This window comes from Eupeodes corollae, chromosome 1 (genome assembly GCF_945859685.1).
Source record: "Eupeodes corollae chromosome 1, idEupCoro1.1, whole genome shotgun sequence".
Taxonomy (NCBI): Eukaryota; Metazoa; Arthropoda; class Insecta; order Diptera; family Syrphidae; genus Eupeodes; species Eupeodes corollae.
In genome coordinates this window covers 42,888,165-42,909,751 of record NC_079147.1, presented here as the reverse complement: position 1 = coordinate 42,909,751, position 21,587 = coordinate 42,888,165, and the positions used below count along the sequence as shown (strand labels likewise).

Below are 21,587 nucleotides of genomic sequence, written 5' to 3'. Positions count from 1 at the left end.
TATTTTTCTCACATTTGTCCTTTTTGTCTTATTCACAGCCATTTGTTATCCTTTATCGGGGATACTTGTCAGCTTTAAGCTGTCTGTGCTCTGTTTTGAGAATTGATTTTTTTCGTCCTTATGAATGAGACTGTTTTTCATTTAAGGATTTTTCTTTTTTCTTGTTTTTTTTTTTCGATTTATTTTTTGATTTTTGGTTTCTCTTTGACTTCATGTGGGTTATGCGAAATTGAAAAGTGGTTGAATAAATTATTTTTCGGTCGATTTATTAGTGATTTATTTTGATTTCGATTTGATAATTTTGAACACGAAGCGTATGTGTGGTTTTAATACATTTTGTCTTTACTTATATGTTAGACAAAAAAGAAAAACTTTTGTTTTGGCATCCCAAATTTTAGAATTTGTTGCGGTAATTGACACTTTAACTTTTGGTTATGATGATTATCTTCTTTTGTTAAGACTTTTTAGCTCATGCATAAATATTTACAATTTATATGACTAATAAAAACGAATGTCTACGAACATTAAAAAGAATAAAAGGAGAAGAAACAAAGAATTATAATTCAAATGGATGTTGTCGCCTTTCCATACAAAGGAATGGGGCTCATTTTGATACAAACAAATTTAAGTTTACGTCACCATCGACAATAGGTTGAATTTACGACACTTAAATTTAAATTCGTATTAACTCAAAAAGGTGATTATTTTCCATGACTTAATTGGGCAGTTTAACATTTTTCAATTGTAAAAGACTGAAAGATTTAAAGAAAAAATCCATTTTTACATTGGAGACGTTTAAAATCAAAATCAAATATGTTTTGAGAGAGTACTTGAACAAAATTTATATTGTTTAGTTAGTCAATAGTCACGATTTTCTGGAATTTTGTGTTTGAAATATTTTATATGCAGAAATATCATATAACTTTGTTTTACTCGTGTACTGATATATTTATGCACAATAAGTGGCCATGGTTCTTGTTTAACCCTGGAAAAAATATTCCTGTGAAATGGGTTAAAATCTTACCGTGATACAATGAGCAATACTTCGAAAACAGGTACGCGTCAATTAAGCAATAATCAGGTTGGAAAAAATTGAATAGTTAAAAATATAAAAAAATAAATTGCAAAAGGTAAGGTATGCGCCCAAGTGCACAATCATTTTTCAAAGCTTTTTTTGATCAAGTATGAAAGTGGGCCTAGCAGTTACAATATTCGTACTACATGAACTGATTTAAATAGCAGTAAACATCTTTGGATTTATGAATAAATGCCTTCTCAAAGGAAAAACCTTCCAAAAGAAAATAAAATACCAAAACATTGGGGTAGACTTTTGATTCGTTAAAAAATATAACTCTAAGGCAATGAGTACCTACTGTACTGTACGAAAACGATTTAATGTTAAATAGAAAATGTACTTTTTTTTTTGTTATTCTTAAAACAAATAATTCAATCTTTTAAGGTCAGATAATAATAAATCCAAAACAACTTAAATACCTTAAAAACGAGTCTTGTGGTGTACTTTAATACAATAAGTTAATATGAAGTAAGAATCGCTGGGGTACAACCCATTCTGATATCTTCCTATCCATTTCTTTCAATCAATTTTTCTAAAACTTTAACAATATATTAATTACTATATTTTGTGTGAGATACAAATAATATCTTTCGTTGTTTTCAGAATGCTTGAGTCAAAAACAATTTTTATCAGCTTTGGTTGTTTTTGTAGGTTTTCTTGTTCTGTATTGTATTGAATATTTCTAAAAACTCAACTACAAAATAACCAACAATATTTTGCATATCATTAGATAAGTTTAATTTTCTGTCAACGAAGTTTTTAGTGAAAAACTATTTTTTAACAATTTTAGTAGGATTTTTTTAAAGTTTTTATTTCTTATATACTCGTACAAACTACCAGACCCCTTTTTACCACTGGACCCACTGGGCCCAGGCCCAGGGCCCCGCAATCACCAGGGGTCCCCACATTGCTGAAACATTACTTAACCTCTATTGGTCTATTCTCAAGAAAAAAAAATATTTCGATACAATTTTAGATGCATAATGAATGATCAGAATTCGTACTTTCCTTGCTGAACAATTTAAATCACATTCCCTTCGAAATTATTAGTACAAAATGTGGATCCGAGAAAAGGAAGAAATCTAAACAACAGAAATAATTAATTGAAAAATTACCAAAACTGACATCGTATTTCACTTCAATTGCAGCAGAAACGTCTGCAAGTAATTAATAATCAATACATTAATTCCTACACTTTACTAAAAAGGGAACTTACATAATCAGAAAATGGTTTCACATTATGATTTCATGAATAAAATTCGGCATTACCAATGACCATAGAATCTATAACAATTTCCCATAGTAATTGCATATTTTAGACAAATAGACTTTCCATTTAATTTTTCAGCAATAAAGTGCCGTGGATTTATAGGACTGTGGACACAATTATGAAATCTCAATTAATGCAGCTACAATGTGAAATTATAATAGAAGCAACATTTTCATTCATGAATAACAAACATCATTGTATTTGTATGTGTTCAGACTTATTGTGAGTTTCACTTTGATAGATTTCCGTCCAGAAAATATGTCAAATTATAAAATTTTTATTTTTTCGGAAATTCAAAAAAGTGAAGCTCGCAATAGGTCGTCATTATTTATTTAATTCGGAATTAGCTATTCTATTATGATTTAGGAATTTCTAATGATACACCAATTTATGATGTTAGTTTGTATGGAAATTCAGAACAGAACTGCTCTTAATAAAACAAAGCAAGCAACTTATAGTTACGATCTCTTAATTTTTACTTATTCATTGTTTATTTTCAAAATCCAGTTTTACACAGAAATTTCAATGCGCTTTGATGCCTTGTGTCCAAATTTACCTTCCAATTAACGAACATAGACCTGATTATTGAGCGGAAACCATACTGAAGCTTTTGGAGGATCATGACATTTTCATAACAGATTGATAACAGATTTCGTGAAGGTTTTCTGGTCTCCAGGCAAGAATAAGAGAAAAAATGTAAAATTGCCACTTTTGTACACTCATTAAAATTGGTAGGAGTGCATGACGCTGGGTGTGTCTTAGATGCAACCGAATTCCTTGACGTTATTCAAAAATTGTATAACTTCTTTTCGGTATCTTCTCATCGATGGAGTATGTTGACTGCTCATTTAGGTCTAAAAAAAGTTTTAAAAAGTCTTTCTCAAATAAGATGGTCGGCGCAAGCTAATGCAGTAAGCGCCTTACATAAAGGTCATCAAGAAATTGAAGAAGCTTTGATGTCTACAGCGAACGATTTAGGACAGGCACGAGAGGCCAGAGAGGAAGCATTTAGTCTTCGCAAAAAAATGTCGAAGCTTGAATTTACCATTCCTACAGAACTTTGGAACTCTGTATTGCAAAGAATTAATAAAACAAGTACTTTACTTTAAAACCAAAATATTACCCTGGAATTTGCACTAAATTTGCTGAGTGCAATAGATGAATCGATAATTGGGCTCAAGGACAATTTTGATAACTTTGATTCATCAGCCAGACAAAAAACCTGGATTCCAAATATAAGGACCTTTCTGAAAGGATGAGGTGCAGAAGCTCACGCCATACTTTTTTTGACGGCTCTGGACCCTTAGTAATTCTGACTGGGAAAGAAAGATTTAAAATTGACACAAAATCGACACACTAAGCGTTAATTTGAAACAGACGAAGATTGGCCAACGTTTTGACTTTTTTTTTGATTAAAAAATCTGAATTCAGAAGACTTAAAGAGAACTGCAAATCTTTTGCTAAATTTTACACCGAAGACGTGTACGGAGATGAACTACATGCTGAATGCCTGTATTTAAAAGACTACCTACTTGAAAATTAGTTGACACGAAAATGAAAAAACTGACAACATTGTAGAGCTTTATAATTTTTTAAAAACTAATGAAATTGAATATGAATTTTAAAATGTTGATTTTACACTAAGAATTTTCTTCAGTATGATGTTGACCAAAATTAAAAAGAATCAAAAACGAACTCAGAGCTACAATGATTCAAGAAAGATTGACATGCTTGTCGCTGATGTCAAGAAAACGCCATCCTCACAGGCATAGATTTTAATGATGTAATCAATAATTTTGCTATTCTCAAATCAAGAAAAAGACCCCTTCATTAAATTTTGTTTATATTATTTTGAATTTTTATATGAAATATCTATTTTTTGTTTTTATTTTTACTTTGTTTATGTTTATGTTTTAAATGCTGCAATAACTAATTACATATCTTTTTAATGAATCAAAAAAAATGTATTTATTTCAAAAACAAAAAGAATAAATATCAATTCAAAGCTATGTGATTTATTCTGAATGCCTTTATTACAAAACATAACATTTTTATGTAATCATAAAGTGGCCCCATTTTCGAAAAGTGCCCAGGGCCCCAAAAGGGTAAAGACGGCCCTGCAAACTACAGATTGGATTTTTCTAAGAACATTACAATACGTTAACAGAAAAGCTAAGCATAGAATGATATAATTTTGATTTTAATAACATCATCTACTCTCAAAATATTCGAATTAAAAATAAGTTATTTTAAATCTTGCGTAATAGTTTCTATAGACTGCTATTGTCAAAGGAAAAATTGAATATTGGAGTCTTATAAACATTTTACTGAATGTTGAAAATAAATTTTTTTATAATATGAAGTCGTTTTAAACTAATATCCTTATTCGTAATGTTTTATGTAGGTTTTAATTTTTTGTATAAAAACGTTACTTAGATTTTCCTCAAAACTTTACCAGACGTCGAAAAAATTATTCTTCGTTCGATATAATCATTATGGAGATAATATAATTTTTTGTTCGTAAATTATTCGAGAGCACTCATATTTGTTTTCAGTTTTTTGATTTATAAAATAAAGATTCAAAATCAGCGCTCAAAACTGATTTCATCTTTTTTTTAAAACTGTCATGAATTTGAATACAACTGGTGATCTCATATTCGATGTATTAGGTACGTACATTCGTCCTTACGTTACTAAAAAATTTCGAAAAATTGTTTTAGAAAAGATTCATGGGTTGTCGCACGGTGGAGTACGAGCAACAACAAAATTGCTGCAACACAAAATTTTATGGCACAGTGTGCGAAAGGAATTTTGTGAAACACTGTATTGCGTGTCAACGTTCTTAGGTCCAGCGAAATACTAAAGCACCAATACAGGAATTCGATGAGCCAGTTGAGCGGTTTGAACATATCCATGTGGATATAGTTGGTCTGTTATCATCATCGCTCGGAATTTTGTTATTTATTGACAATAATCGATCGACAGGCCAGATGGCCTGAAGCTATACCCATTATGGACATCAAGGCTGAGACTATTGCAAAAGCGCTTATTGTTGGATGGATCTCGCGATACGGTGTTCCAGCACGAATTACAACGGACCGTGGCAGACAGTTTTAGTCATTCAGCTCAACAACGTTCTAGGAGTAAAGCATTTGAAAACAACATCGTACCATCCGCAAGCGAACGGCATGGTGGAGAGATGGCATCGTTCCCTGAAAGCTGCGTTCAAAACAAAAATGCCTGCTTGTTGGTCGGAAGAACTTCGTCTTATTCTATTTAAGTTGCGCGTAATCTGCAAAGAGGACTTGAACGCATCCCCCACTGAAATAGTTTATTTTTTGCTCCAAGGAAAGAAAACGTACACGATCCCGAGTTTGTGCGCAATTTATCAAATACCATCGACAAAATTCGACCGCAGAACACAATATATCACAACTCTGGGCAAACATTTTTTATTCAACCAGCGCTGTCAAGCAGTAAGTATGTATGTTTTTGTTAGAGTTGACGGTGTTAAGAAGCCTCTGTAAGCACCATATAATGAACCCTTTCTTGTTAAACGATAAATATTTTAAAATTCTCATAAAAAGGCAAAATCAAAAAAGTTTCTGTAGACCGTCTAAAGGCAGAGTTTGTTGTTCCTGAAGAGCCAACAGAAACCGAAGGCATCGTTTTACCATCAACAACACCTTCTGAATATAGGACCCGATCCGGACGGGTAATAAAACTACGATTTCACCTGCCCTTAGACTGGAGGGGGAGTAGTGTGGTGACTTCCCACTGCAGCGACAACACTTGCCAACTCATCGACAGATCCATCTGTAATGTACTTCATTCTTTTCTTTATAATATAATTATTCCAATCTCTTGTTTGTAATAAGCTTAAAATTATTTGATTTTATCGATATGAAAAAATATTCAAAGATTTTTAAAATCTACGAACAGTGCATTATAATCAATTCTTATTTTTTTCGCAGTTTATTTATACGCAATTCAATTAAGATTATTATACCAAGATATGGTCGAATATCTTTCAGGGGAAGTAAGACCTTTTTAGAAATCTTCCTTAATAAAAATGATCACTTTTTGAAACAATTGTACCTCCAATTCTTTTTTATTAACTTAATCTAGGAAAAGCCTAAAAAACTGACAAAGAAAGTTAATTTTTATTCTACTTTATGTTGTTTACCACATTTATTACGTTTAATCATTGAAATTCAAATTATTCCTTCAAGTAAGTAATACCACTAATTCAGTTTTTGCTTGATTTTATTTAAATTGGATATCTGTGAGCCTCATCCTGTGGTTTCAGCATTTCCTGGACTTATTTTTGATACTTTTTTTTTTAAATTCAAAAAATATCTGTTTGAAATAAAAACGATAACAACAAAACAAAAACAGAAACAGGGAAAGCAATAATTCTGTTAGCAACTTTCCCCAATGGCATTTAAATTTCCTAAAATTCCTTGCCCAGCTGAATACCAATTATTAGCCGCAATCTAAAAGAACCCTCATTCTAGGAATCCCCCGAATGCAGAATCTATGTTAGTCTCGTTTTACATTTTATATCCAAATTGATTACAGATTTTAGGAGGATGATCATTTTTCAAATCACATAAAATTCCTTTCTTTTTTGTAGGGGGAAATATTTTTTTTTTCTTCATTAGCCTTGTCCTAAATTTTAATAAAGTGAAACGCGATGGTTTTTAATTCATTCAATCGTTTAAAGCTTTCTGCTTGCTTGGCTCATTAGACGCAGCAGACCCATATTTTCTAAATTATAATTATTATTATTAGGAGCTGGGGGTATACTGAATAAATAGACTGATAAAAAGGCGCTCAGCTCATCCAAATTATTATTTTAAGCCTCCAACCACATTTTAGCCACCATCGCTATATAGCGTTTCAAATCATGATTAGGCACAGATGGAAAATTGAGGGGTTTTGTAATATTTTGTATAAATTTACCGTTTATTGAAAGTGTTTTGTTCGACCACATCAATTAAGATTGAAATACGAATTTTAGAGGGAAGATGAGTTTAAGGGATTTTTAATCAAACAATCTGAAAACTTTATGTAAAAGATACAATCAACTCGTGCAGAAGGACAAAATAATAAGCTGAAGAAAGTAATGAGTCGTGTCGAAAGTTGGATATTTACTTTCTTAGATGAATCACTTTTGTTGTTAATAAGTAAATAACACACATTTCGATGAAACAATTTTGTTTTTTCCATATATTGTACCTCCATGACGTTTAGTCACTAAATAAATGACAGCCAATTTGATAGATAATGTAGCTTCAACAATGTGGGACATTACTGCCTAAGTTTGGAAGTCACTACTTAAAGAATCTTTAGTTCTCTATGTTTTGCTGTTCCTTCTATTTAACTTAGTCGTGATACTTTAGTGTATTTTTTTTAGAATGTTGAGGTGTTGTTAGAACAGGAGATACATTTACGACTTTTCAATAATAAATTAAATAAATTACGTGTGAGCAACAATGGGTTGATAACTAGGACCTAGTAACTTACAACTCTAAACCATTTCTGTGTTCGAGTAATTTTGTCAGGGGTGCAGGGGACCTACAGTTTTAAGCCAAATCCGAACAGGTAATTTGAGAAAGCACTTTTCATGATAAGAATTACTCTTGGAAGGAAGATTTTTCAATTCTTTGCCAGAGGCAGTACCCGTAAAATTAAACTTAAGATGGCACAGGTAGAGATTGAACAAAAGACTATCACTCCACGGGTGCGACTTTTCATTAAGAGGTTTAAACATTTTCGGCTACGTACCTATCGCCAAAACTCTGCACGAAATCTATCTTCAAGTTTTTTAGTAGTTTGTATAGTTTTTGTGCTTAATCCTTAAAGTGACTTCAAAGAAAAAGGTCTACATTTTTTGAGAGATATTACGGTCAGGAAAGTTTTCTTGCAAAATCATAATTGTTTCGTTGTTTTTTTAAGACATTTCAATGCATTGTTGGAGAGTATCGCCCTATATGTCTTGTGCTCTTTTACATTAATTAGGACTTTTATAGTTGTTCCCCATGGCTTGACAGTTAGGAATATGAAACTGTGTTGATATTTCTGTTCAGCATGGTTTGGCAATTCCGTATAAACATTTTAACTTCGGAACATCTCTACTAAAATGTGAAAATAAAGTTTAAAAAAGCATACATCTGTTCGCACAATTTTAGTGCAGAATGTATGTATATCTAACGAAGACAATTTTCAATCCAATAACGAGAGTTTCCAATAACTTGAAAGTTCAACTGAAAGCGGAACCCAATAAGAAATCACTGACCCTATCCGTATCGGAAAATCTAAGGCTGCTTTCGGGATGTTGTCTATCATTTCTCAGCTTCAAGACAAATTTACGATTGTTCCATTCGAATCAATACTAAATGCAACAATTACGGAAAATGTCATTAATAGGTGTCTAATATTTCAAGGAGTGTTCTGGCTCAATCGTACTTATAACAAAATATTGTACAAAAAAAACGGGTCAGGAACTTATTGATATTACTATATATGAATTGAATTAGACATACGCTTTTAAAGAACAGGCAAAGCAGTGAAATCCATTCACTGAATAATGTAGAAGAGTAAGAAGCATGAAAACTACGTTTAAAAGACTAATTGAGAAGGAATTCCTAAAAAAAAATTAAAAGTGGCTGGGATGCGATTTGTCTGTCGATTTGTCTTGCTTAAAAGTTTGTCTATATGTACTCGTATTAATTTTTACCAAATTTGCGTACTATTTTTTGTAGTTTTTATGTTTTATGAAAAAACAAACTGTTGGATTTTTATATAAAAATTACTGAATATCGAAAACAATATTTTCTGTGATATAAAATAAGTTTGAAGCCAATATTTCAAATTTTTGAAAAGATATTTGAGTCAAAAATCAATTTTTACCCACTTTTATACATTTTTTCTTAGGTTTTTATTTTTTGTAAGAAAACTGTCAATTCGATTTTTCTCAAAATTTGTCTTAATGTTGAAAACAATATTTCTTACAAGTAAAAATTAGTAAGAAGCTATTATCTCAAATTTTTGAAAAGATTTTGGAGTCGAAAACCATTTTTAAGTTTTTTTTTTCGGTTTTTAATTTTTTGTAAAAAAAACTGTCAATTCGATTTTTTTCAAAATTTTACTGAATGTTGACAACAATATTTTTTGAAAGATAAAAGTAAATTAAAGGCAATTTCTCAAAGTTTTGAAAAGATATTTGAATCGAAAATTAATTTTTACCAACTTTTATTCCTTTTTCAGAACGTTGAAAACAATATTTCTAATAAGATAAAATAAGTTTTATGCCTAAATTTCAAGTTTTTGAAAAAAATATTTCAATCGATATTTAATTTTTACCAACTTTGAGTAATGTTTTTTTTTAGATTTTTATTTTTTTATAAAAAAAACTGTCAATTCGATTTTTCTCAAAATTTTATCAAATGTCAAAAACATTATTCTTCGTTGTACGAAATTGTTTTGGAGATGAAATCATTTTTTAGTCGTAAAATTTTGGAGGTGATAATTTTTTTTAAAGTTTTTTTTTGATTTATGAAGAAAACCGATAAATGGATTTTTTAAAAAAATATACTTCTTTGATATCACGTTTCAATATTATTATATAAAATTTAATTCAATTCTCTAGCATTTTTGGCTCGTAAGATATTTAGGGTTAACCAAAATGTTCACCTTTTTTACTTGCGACATATAGGAATTATATATGGCAAGTTTTGCATTCGTGCAAAATTTCGAACTCGAGATTTTAATCAAACATGATATTACGATGATAGAGAAGTCGAAAAAAGTGGGTTCCGTGATTCCGTCCGGTCAGTTTTGTCTGTCTGTCCGCGCTCCTACAGCCTAAACCATTAAGTCGATTGAGGTCAAACTTGGAAGTTAAGGTTTTGAGCAGATTCGCGTTAGGCGTTTTTTTTCATTTTTTTTTAAGATCAAAAATAACAGTAACCCCATACAATTTTTTTGGTCAAAAAACGAAAATTCGAATTTTATCAAAAACAAACCGATAGATTTTTTAAAAATTTTCTCTAAAATTTTATTTTGTAATTTGGCTTCTTTTAATAAGAAAAACATATTTTTGTATTGCTCAGGAATGGTATCGCCCATAGAACCGTTATTTTGTTTTTTAATTTTCTCAGCCACTTATTAACCGATTTCAATAATTTTTTTTCTGAATAAGCTCCTATATTGCTTGAACAAAATTTTATTATCAAAAGTGCAATTTTTTATTGTTTGGATTTTTAAAAAAATATTGAAATTTTTTTTTTTTTCAAAATTCGATATCTCAAAAACGGGTAAACATTTTTTTACAAAATTCAAATGTGTAGCGTTTATTTTTAATCTCTAAGCACCTACATACCATTAATATTTTTAAAATAAAATTGAAAAATTTTATATATAAAAAATTAATTTAAAAAAACCACTCTAACGATTTTCAAAAAAAAAAATTGAAAAATTAAACCTTTTTATATTTATAAAATGCCATTTAAATTTTTGAAGACAAACTTATTTTTCAGGTAAAATTTTGAATCTTGAAATATTTTTTTTAATTTAATTATTTTTATTTTTAGTAAATTATTTTGACAACATTTTAATTACATTCCTATCTTTTATCTAAATTAGTGCATTTGGTACAATTTATGTATTTTTATAACTATAACTATTGTAATTACCAATTATGGCCGTGAAACGATTATGATATGTTTTATCAACAATCTATTTTAAAGTTTTTAACAAGAAGTATTACCTTGGTACATGATTTTAAAAAATTATTCTTTGAGAATAAGGTTGTTTAACATATATTTTACTCGCTTTCGATTATATAAAAGAATAAATACTTAGTACTAGTTAAAGAAACGTACAACCTCTACAACTATGGCTTACGCGTCACTTCATAACTTAAATCAAAAACGCACAAGAGCCTGACTGTAACCAACACATGAATAGCAATTTCTTGTTTGACCTGAAAACTTGTAGGAAAGAAGGACACCTAACAATAACATGTCATTATCTATCTATCTGCATAAGGCTGAGCACGCGAAGTGAACTATTCTATGTTCAATTAGACACCTACCTAAACTACACAATCAATAGGTGATCGCTTTACAATTTAAACATACATATTCTTCCTCTTTCTTTTCTTCAGATAATTTACTTCCCATCCTGGTTCTTCTAACATGAAATGAAAATAAGGCTATCCAATTGAACGAAATAGTTGAATACATAAACAATTGTTTTCGTTAAGTACGGTTACAAGTATATTTCACTTGCGGAATGAAATGTCCTAGGATGAGTTGTGTCTTGGGATGAATTACTGTTTTTTTTGACAAATCAAATATCATTTATATCTTTGAAGACAAACTTATTTTACAGATATATTTTAAAATCTTATATAAGTACTTTTTAAACAGAATTTTTGCATACAGTAGCAAATTCGTGCGACGCAATCGTGCATTTTATTTCAAACTGCTATGGTAAAAAAACCACCTACGCAATTTTCTTGAGAGCCATTTGTGCATCTTTCCACCTTATTATCTGTAGGTATATCAAAATTTATTTGAAATCGATATCGGACGTACGAACGTACGTACACACGCACGCACAGACATCTTTCTAAAAAAAATTTCTGTCGACTGTATGGAGCTTGAAACTTCGAGAAATGTCAAAATTTTCAATTTGACAAATCGGACCTATTACAATAACTTCCTATGGGAAGTTAATAACAGTTCGAAAAAATTGATTTTCATATATTTTTTCAAAAATTGAAGATATAAGTTTCTAAATAATTAATTAATTAATTAATTTTATGGAAAATATTGTTTCTAACCTTCAGTCAGATTTTTTCATACAAAATTAAAATCTACAAACAAGTACGCAAAATTGGTAAAAATATATCTCGTGAATAATAGAAAACATTGGCTTCAAATTAATTTCATGTATTCAATTTTTTAAAGATTTAAGAAATGGTACTAAAAGTGGTATAAATTTGTTTTTGACTAAAAATCTATTTTATTAAATTGCATCAATACTTAAAATTTTTTTAAGCAATTTCTACACTTTTATTTTAGTTCAATATCTTTACCCGTTTTTAAAATGTAACAATAATTCTAGACTAGAGACTTAAGAACAGGGATAAATTTAAGAAATTTCAATTTGAGAAATCCCTTACAATAACTTCCAATGATAAGTATACAAAAACCCTTTTTTGGCTGCAACACCAGAACCACCCTAAAAATAATCCTCTTTAAAATCAATAATTAAGTTTTTCCCTCTCATTCGCTGGCAATATGATTTTTAATTGTTATTTCCTCTTATAATATCTAATAATAATGTTTCAGCGAAAGTTTTACCGAACCATTATAGAAGCTATAAGAAAAACACAAAAGAATAACTTTAGCAATATCCATTACCTCCTGGTCTTCTGGGTATCAATTTTGAATCCGGGGAAATCCTTCAGAGCTCAAACGTAGGTAATATGGGAAAAGTTTATTGTTTGTTGACTACGGACATAGAATAAATGTCTCGTATTTTATGTGAGTCAATAGGAAGCAATGTGTGTTTTGGTATTTGAACTTGCAAACCTCCTCCAACAACAGCACACTCTATACCTCTGATGGCAAGACTCGTTTGAATAGTTGCTTTGATATAAAATCTTCTAACTAGCAAAAGTATCTATATTGTTATTTTGATGCCCTCAGATTGTAACTTATGTTCGAATACTTCAACAATAAAAAAAAACATAAACAATTTATGCAATAAACTTTTACCATATAGTTACTCGTATGCAGTAACGAAACTACTTACATGCGAACTTGTGTTATTGAAAATCGAACTTGTAAGATGAGCATATGAACTACGATTAAGTGCCTAGACTTAGCAGACAGAATGTAGCTCCAGACAAATCACGAGTTGTGAAAAGTCGTGATTTTATATTGGAAAACATCATCAGATAAATAAAAAGCTGACATTTGTTTTGTTTATTCCTAAATTATGTCCAATAGCTCGTAAATTATGTTATTAGATAGGGGTAATTGAGTTTTTTTCACAGTTTCCTTCTGTTAATGTCACAATAGTTTATTGTTATTTTATTTAACTTCGAAAAATAATTAAATAGTGTTTTCCGTTTTGTTTATAATTTTGCATGAATTGTCAGAGCTTATTAATTTGATGGGCAATTTTGCTTTTATTTTAAGATGACAAGCGCGTGTGTGATTTGTTTTAAGAAGTCTTTTAATACGGAAAATTACTGGTACTTAAAATGTGTTATCAGTTTGATATTTGTTCATTGTCATCTAAGATCTTTGAAAAAGTTACTATAAATTTGTGGATATCATTAAAAAACATATCTATGGATAATGTTGTTAGTTTTTATGAGCAATACATTATTATTTCAATTTCGGTAATTTCAAGTACACACTTCATCAATGATTGTTCTAAAAATTATGATAATAAAACATTTCCCTTATTGGATATTGAAATTTGTATTTAATTTTAGGTAATTTTCCTTTTCAGATTTTTAAGAACTATTTCTTAATTGGATTAATATATCAAAATAAAACAAAGTTTAGGAACAAAGACCCAAAAAATAAGGTTGTTAATGATACGTATTTCTGTGATGTTTCACTAACGTTCAGACCAAAGAAAACATTTTTGAACTGTTTATTTGTTTCTGAAATGTTTCAATAATGTTCCTTTTGGTTGGAATACAGTACTATAGTTTGAAAAGGGATTGTGAACTTGTTTGAAGAAAATAATATGGGTTACACCAAAACATATCTTATCTTAACGCTCAAGAAATCGCAATAAAGTCCAGTCCGGATATTCATAAAACTTAAATGTTAAACAGAAGTCTAAAACAATTGTTTTTAAATTTTAGAAAATTGCGTTATAACCCTTGTTTATTTTCACATTTTGCTAACAAATCTACGAGCCAAAGAATTTTAAAAATGATTCCCTTCATTTTTGATTATAAAACAGTTTAACCTCAAGCCCTAGGCAAACATTTTTCAGCCTATTGCAGAAACAGAAATGTTGGTGTTTATCAAAATCAGACAGAAATTTCAAAAGCTTTGGTTTTTTAAGAATCTTTTCGATGTGATGTTTTAAAAGAACAAATAAAGTTAAAAAAAGTTTTATTAGAAAAAAATGATAATTTAAGGAAATATTCATTTGTGTCAAAAAAAAAAAAAACAAAAAAATAAAAATAACCTATGAGATATAATTCATCTTAAAAATTTGTATCAAATTAACAAAAAGTTATTCTTAATGCAAGGGTTGCACTTGGTTTTCAGAAATCAATTTCTCCCACTATGGATCCGTTTTTGCTACATTGAGATTTAAATCGTTTTTAAAAATCGTTGCCATAGATGTAAATGTCAAATCGCACAGGTAGAAGATGGCAAACTTCAAAGCCTCTAATGTTGACCCAGGATATTCTAATTATCTTTTTAACCAAAAGGCAAAGCAGACTTTCATAGAGCTTATTTGCCAATTTTGCCTCATTTACAACTGCATTTAAAAACAGATTAAAGATCCACCTTGGCCCAATATTCTTCGATATCTATTCCATTGAGAAGTAATAACACATTTCTTCTTTCAACTTTTCTAGCACCATTTTCATACCAGGTATAAATTTGATATTTTATCTCACATCCGACATCTTCAACAAAATATTGTGTCGAGGAAAATTAATCTAAGTGGTTTTGATTAAGAGACGTAACCAAAATTCAATTTTGTTTGTAACGCCATGAATTTTTCTTTAGCAGTGATGACATTTTCATTCCGCCCTTAAAGACTTTTATACAAGATATACAAGTAAATGAAAGAAAAGCTCTTAAGACTGTTGCCACATTATTTCAATTAAACAAAATACGAGTTATTGAAGTTCGAGCTATCGAAGTTTGACGATACGGAACAAAAAGCAATGGATTGAGGGGGGGGGGGGGGGGGGGTTGCGTGCTAAAGGGTCCGTTTCATGTAAAAGGTTGAAAAACACTGGTGTAAGGTATAGATCGCAAAAATTTGGAAAGAAAAACATGGTATTTAAAAAAAAACGTCCAACAATTTTTCTTTCCAAAATTATGAAACAACAGAAAAAAGAAATAGAATCGCTTTTCGAGAATAACTTGAGAATTTCAAGATCGACGAAAGTTGTAGTCTGTTTCATAAAAACAAATTCAAGAAGTTTTAACTCAAGGTTATCCTATATTTCATTGAAATATTAACACAAAAATGTAAATGATAAATTAGTCTTTCATCAAAAATGCTGTATGGTACAGAAAAAGTAGAGTAGATTTTCAATGTTAGCTATACAAAAGCCTTGTTTGAAAGATTTTTTCGGAAAAATAGTTTATCCAATGTTTTAAAATCCATAACACTTATGTGAAACTCGATTTAGTGAAAAACGCTGGTATTTTTCACCTTGAGTTTGTTCCTTAAAATAAAATAATTATAAGAACATACATACATACATAAATAAATAAGAACAGTAGTTATCACATCATGATGATTTTAAAAAATGAGGAAATCATTTTGTTAATAAAATGGAGATTTCAAAAGAAAATTTCATACTTCTAATAAGGTTCTCAATGTAAACGAGAATAAAAAGTTATTTAAAAAATATTTAAATGCAAGATTTTAAAATTGAAAAATTTCATGAAAATCCATAAGACCAAACGACTAGTTCACATAATACTCATGCAAAACAATTTTAAAAAACTCTCAAATGAAGAAGACTACCAATTGCAGTAGTTATTATCAATTATACTAATGTTGCAATATATCCATGATTTTCGGACCTTCTTCTTAAAATTTTGTATAATGGCCTTAATTACACCTCTCTTATACCTTAAACCCTACTTTTATCATAAATTCAAAGTCTTTTATCTTAAAATTCAGAGTCTACATTTTGCCTAACTCAATAATTCATTAAAATATTTACTTACTCAACATTCGTATAACTCGGGTTTGTGCACTTATACCACGATTCAGATCAAAACATCTTCTCGGGACAGCCTGCAGCATTCGGCTACGTTTTAGTTTAACTCCAATTAGTACGTACAGCACACAAATAGCAGTCATTGGTCCTCCGAAGAATATAAATCCCGACACAACAAAAACGTCCTGTGTTAAATCATTTTTGACCTAAAAGAAAAACAAACAAAAATCAAAACAGGATGAAAATAAAATAGAAATAAAAATAAAAATAAAACAAAATTAACAAAGGACAATTAAAAATCTAAGTAATTAATTAGTGTTACAAGCAAAAGAAGAAATAGAAAAACCAACAAAACTTTCTTAAGCTTGAAGTTCATGGCTCAAGTTCAATTTAAGAAAATTTTCTAATAGCTTTGCAAGACACAAAAACTAAAGAGTATACCTTCATGCACAGTGTAGATGTTAGAAGAGACATTACATTATTACAAACAACATGCAAACTTCCATTGTTTTTTGAGAGTGTAGCTGTTTGTGTTACTGTTTCTATTTTATACTCACCGAACAAACTTTGGTGTCATTTTGCTTCATAACGGAAAATTGCATCGCTTGTGGTAACGCCAGCAGAAAGGCAGCAACCCAAATTGCCAGAATGAACTTTATCGCCCGGGATAATTTCGACATCGTGTGTTGTCTGTGAACGACAAACAAAATGGCAACAAAAAAGGATGAACATTAGTAATAACAGTAAAAGGCTATAATACACAACACACACACAAACAACAAGAACATTGAACATCATCATCAGCATCCGAGAACGAAAATCTAGGACGGGCTGTGCTTATAAATGAACGCTAATAAAAAAGAAACTGAGGACCGAATTCTGTGTCCTTTAGCTGTACTGAGATTCTCATTCTCATTCTATAGTGATAGTGACGACGATGACGCCGACAACACGGAGCGAGCGTGCCAGATTGATTGCACTCGAATCTCGAGAACAAACGAGAGACAATGTTGTAATGACACGAAACACGAACAAACCGACCGTTCGAGGACGAGGACGAAGTTGAGGATTGAGAACCGAAAAGAAAGGTCCTTGCTCTTTGTCGTGGTTCCACATCAACATCGTCATCGTTGTCGTCGTTGTCATCATCTTCATTGCTTCGCTCGTTCCTATATTTGGCCAATTATTATTATTGTTGTTATTGACAGCACGTAGATTTTCGTCAAGGATTTTATCGATTAACTCAAAATTAAACACTCACCTAAAGGGATGACATATGGCGATGTATCGTTCAACTGTGAATGCCGTTATAGTGAGGACAGTCGCATTGGCAGCAGTCTCCGACAGGATACCTCCAATGATGCAGACGACATCGGTAAAAGGATACGATGTTGGATACCACATGCTGTATAATTCATTTGGCATTCCTGCAGAAAACGAAAAACAGAGAAGACCATGAAGAAGGTGTTTTTTATTACCTGTCAGAAAATGTTGCGCCACTGAAAAATGGCTCTAAGGAAAAATTGCATTCAAAAGAAAGGAATGTCCAGTCTATTTTGTCGTAGGTATAGGTAGGCTATAGTAGGTTTATAGTAGAACTTACATAGGACATAGGCAGAGTTGGTTGGGTCGGTTAGTTTAATTAAACTTTTAGAGTCAATTATTTTAAGAGATGGATGGTAGGTGCCTATGTTCTAAAACTTTTTCCATTTATTTTGAAGAGAAATAACTGATGATTTAGGCCAGTTTGGGAAAGTTTTTATCACGAAAAACTATGCGGTCTTTTGGCTAACGAAAAGTAAGTGTTATTATTTTAACACTTGTACTTGTACAGAATAAATATCTTTTTTGACGGAAATTCCTTTTCCACAAGAATTATTTAGGTCATTAATATTATTAACAAAAAGAAGCTGATTACTTTCCGTTCTCATATGTCGAAAAGTTCCAAAAAAAATATTCATAACAACATTTTGTGTGAACCACAAAATTTTTCCTCATAATACTTGAGTCGAAAACCATTTCTTATCAGTTTTTTTTTGTTTTTGTAGGTTTTCGTGGATCATGAACAAATTTTACAACTAATTTTTTTTTCGAAAAAAAATTTAACTAAAAGCCAACAACAACATTTTTTATATGATAAAATAAATTTGATTTCTGTTCCCGAGACTTTTAGTCGAAAACCAATTTGTAACAATTTAGAATAGAATGAAAACATTTTGTAGTCAATATCTTCATTTATTCACTGATATCGACAACCCAACATCAATTTCTACCAATTTTGTGTAGAATTTTTGTAGATATTCATTTTTATGAAAAACTTACTTTTGCATTATTAAAAAAAATTTTACAGTGAAATCAGTTTGGAGCCAATATCCTTAATTTTTGAAAAGATATTTGAGTCAAAAATCAATTTTTACCAACTTTTAGAAACTGGCTACTGGATTTTTCTCAAAATTGTACCATAGTTGAGGCGTGAAAGGAAACCAGTTAATATTAAAATGCTAGGTAGTCTTACTAAAGGTCCTAACAGAAACGTTCTTTTGCCGAAATTTGAAATGTGTAGGGAAACCAATTCAATGCATTGCACTTTGACGTGTACAACCTTTGTTTATGAAAACGAGTAGTTTTCATATACATATATTGTTTCTGTGCGTGGGTGCGTTTAAACGTACGTTTGGAAAGTTTTTTGTCGTCCATAGTTCAAGAACCAGAGATATCGACTTCAAATAAATGTTGTTATACAGATAATAATGCAGAAACATGCAGAAAGGACTCTCAAAAAATAGAGTGGTTGGTGTTTTTACTATAGCAATTTAAAAAAAGGTGAAATTTTGTGGTTAACCCAAAATATCTCACGAAAAAATGACGCTACAGACTTGAATAAAATTTTATATCGTAGATTGCGACGTGGAACCAACAATTATATTTTTGGAAAAAGCAATCAACGGTTTTTTCATAAAACAAAATAAATTGAAAAAAAAAACAATTTAAACAATCAAACAATTATTTTATTTCCAAAACAATTTTATGCGACAAAAATACGCCTGGTAAAATTTTGAGAAAAATTTAATTGACAGTTTTCTTTAAGTATGAACCCAAAACTTTGATATATTGGGTTTAAACTAATTTTATCTAATCAAAAATATGAAGTTCGTTTTTTTGGTATTCCATATATAGTACAGTAAGAAAAAGCCAACAAAAAGATGTGCAGTACCCAGATTTTTGTAGTAAAAAATTTGTACAACTGATAGAAGATCTGCCAGAATAATAATTTTAAAAAAAACACACAAAATAGAAAAAAGTTTTTTGAAAATCAAATGTTAAAATTAACTCAGCAAAAAAAACTATTTTCAAGAAGAAATGGTAAGAAAACATCAGGAAATTTAATCCAAAAAAAAAAGTTCATTTAACAATGCTTTAAGGAGGGGGTTTGTTCGTAGACTACTATATTAACATATGGTGTTGAAGCGAGCTTGGAGATGGCCTCAATTCCTTATATACCGAATCGATTTGAAATGAGCTTGATTTGACTTTATTCCCGTCGGAGATCAGAGTCGAGTTGGTTTAACAGATAATGGTTTATGGTCTGTTTATTTGCATGTTTGTGTACAAAAAATATAGATCTGTTTTAATCAAATTAAAAAAAAATAATAACCATGGAGTAGTTAGCATATTCTTATGGTGCTGAACTAATCAGTTCTTCATCGTTTAACACGAATCAAACTAACTCGCTTGCACTTCACACATCGAAAACATTGAAACACCATTTGCATTTTAGAAATTGCTGTCATACTTAATTATTTTTAAATCTTCTTGTGTGGTGAAAACACCAAAAAGATTTATTTAATCTCAACTGAGATGAACCTTTGGTAGAAACATAGCAAAACTTAATTTTTTTTTCTATTATTTTCTCTTCCAAAATAAGCCCAGTTAGTTCATTTTCATTAACAAAACTAAATAATATCAACAGTAACAGATTGGTTTTTCCCCCAATGGAAAACACATACATAATTCCAAATGCACAACTACTCAACGAACACAGCCATCTTGATACAAATCACAGTAGATCCGTTTGAGACTCATATAAATGTCAAAAACCCATCCGTACTAAGATTCTACTCTAAATTTTATCGGTCTTATTTATACTATGGATATTGTTTTTTTTTATTAGTGTAAAATCCTACTATAAAAGGATTTTATAACAAAACACGGGCATTGTTGCCAACATTGATTGTTGTGAGATTATGATTTTACAAATTTTGTCTTATAGGAAATATAGTTTTAAATATTTAAAACAGTTTTGAGAAAAATCGATTTGACATTTTTTTGTTTAAAAAATAAAAATCTAAAAAACAATACAAAAACTTGCTAAAAATTTACTTTTAACTCAATTACTTTTTCAAAATATAATAAAAATCTCTTCAAACTATTTGTATTATACAGAAAATATTGTTTTCGACATTCAGTTAATTTTTTATCAGAATCCAACAGTCCGTTTTTTCATAAAAATTAAAGTCTACAAAAAATAGTATGCAAAATTGGTGATTGATGTTCGGTTCTCAATATCTCGTGAATAATAGAAGACATTAACTTGAAAAAAGTTTCATTCATTCAATTTGTATTTGTTTATATAAGATTTCATTTCATTTAAGAAATGCTTCTAAAATTGGTAAAAAGTGGTTTTCGACTAAAAATATAGTTAACACAAATGGATATTGAAATCCCCAAATATTGTTGGTAATTTTTAAATTTTTAACAATAATTCCACAGACAACTTTTTAACACAACACGAAAACCTTAAAAGTTTTAAGCAAAAATTGACAGATGGGATGAACAATTTTCAGTCTTGATCGCATCCAAGTTTTTTTTTAAGTTTTTGTATTGTATCTAATCGTATTGCGTTATTGGATATAACCCCTTTAAAATTTTAAGTTAATATATAAATTACATGTCACGTTTTTTGTTCGCAATCGACTCATAAACCACTTAACTGGTTTTAATTAAATTTGTACTCCGTCTACTGTCTCGTTCAACAAAAATTCAGCAAAATGACAACTATCAAATCGTCATAAAATCCGACAAAGTACTAAGGTGAACTAACCGCCTTACCTATCTCATTTATAAGTTTAACTGTCAAATGTTATTTACTTTAAACCTTGTAATATACTCATTTGGCTTAACCTTGAATAAAACCAATAATACATTTTAAATTTAATTCTTTTGGATTGATTTTTTCTTTACATCAACTGTACGAAAATTGTGATCAAATGTGCTTAAAT

General features: G+C 30.0%; 1 protein-coding gene across 2 annotated transcripts in view; it reads right to left on the bottom strand.

Moving 5' to 3' along the window:
* Positions 1–21,587, bottom strand: part of LOC129954123 (substance-P receptor-like) — a 288,752-nt gene that overhangs the window by 16,308 nt on the left and 250,857 nt on the right. For both annotated transcript variants that reach the window (XM_056067815.1, XM_056067816.1), the window contains exons 2-4: positions 17,570–17,735; positions 16,866–16,998; positions 16,316–16,514 (exon numbers count right to left, since the gene is read on the bottom strand). In XM_056067815.1, coding sequence (XP_055923790.1) covers positions 16,316–16,514; positions 16,866–16,998; positions 17,570–17,735 — 498 coding nt within the window. The remainder of the gene's footprint in view (positions 1–16,315; positions 16,515–16,865; positions 16,999–17,569; positions 17,736–21,587) is intronic.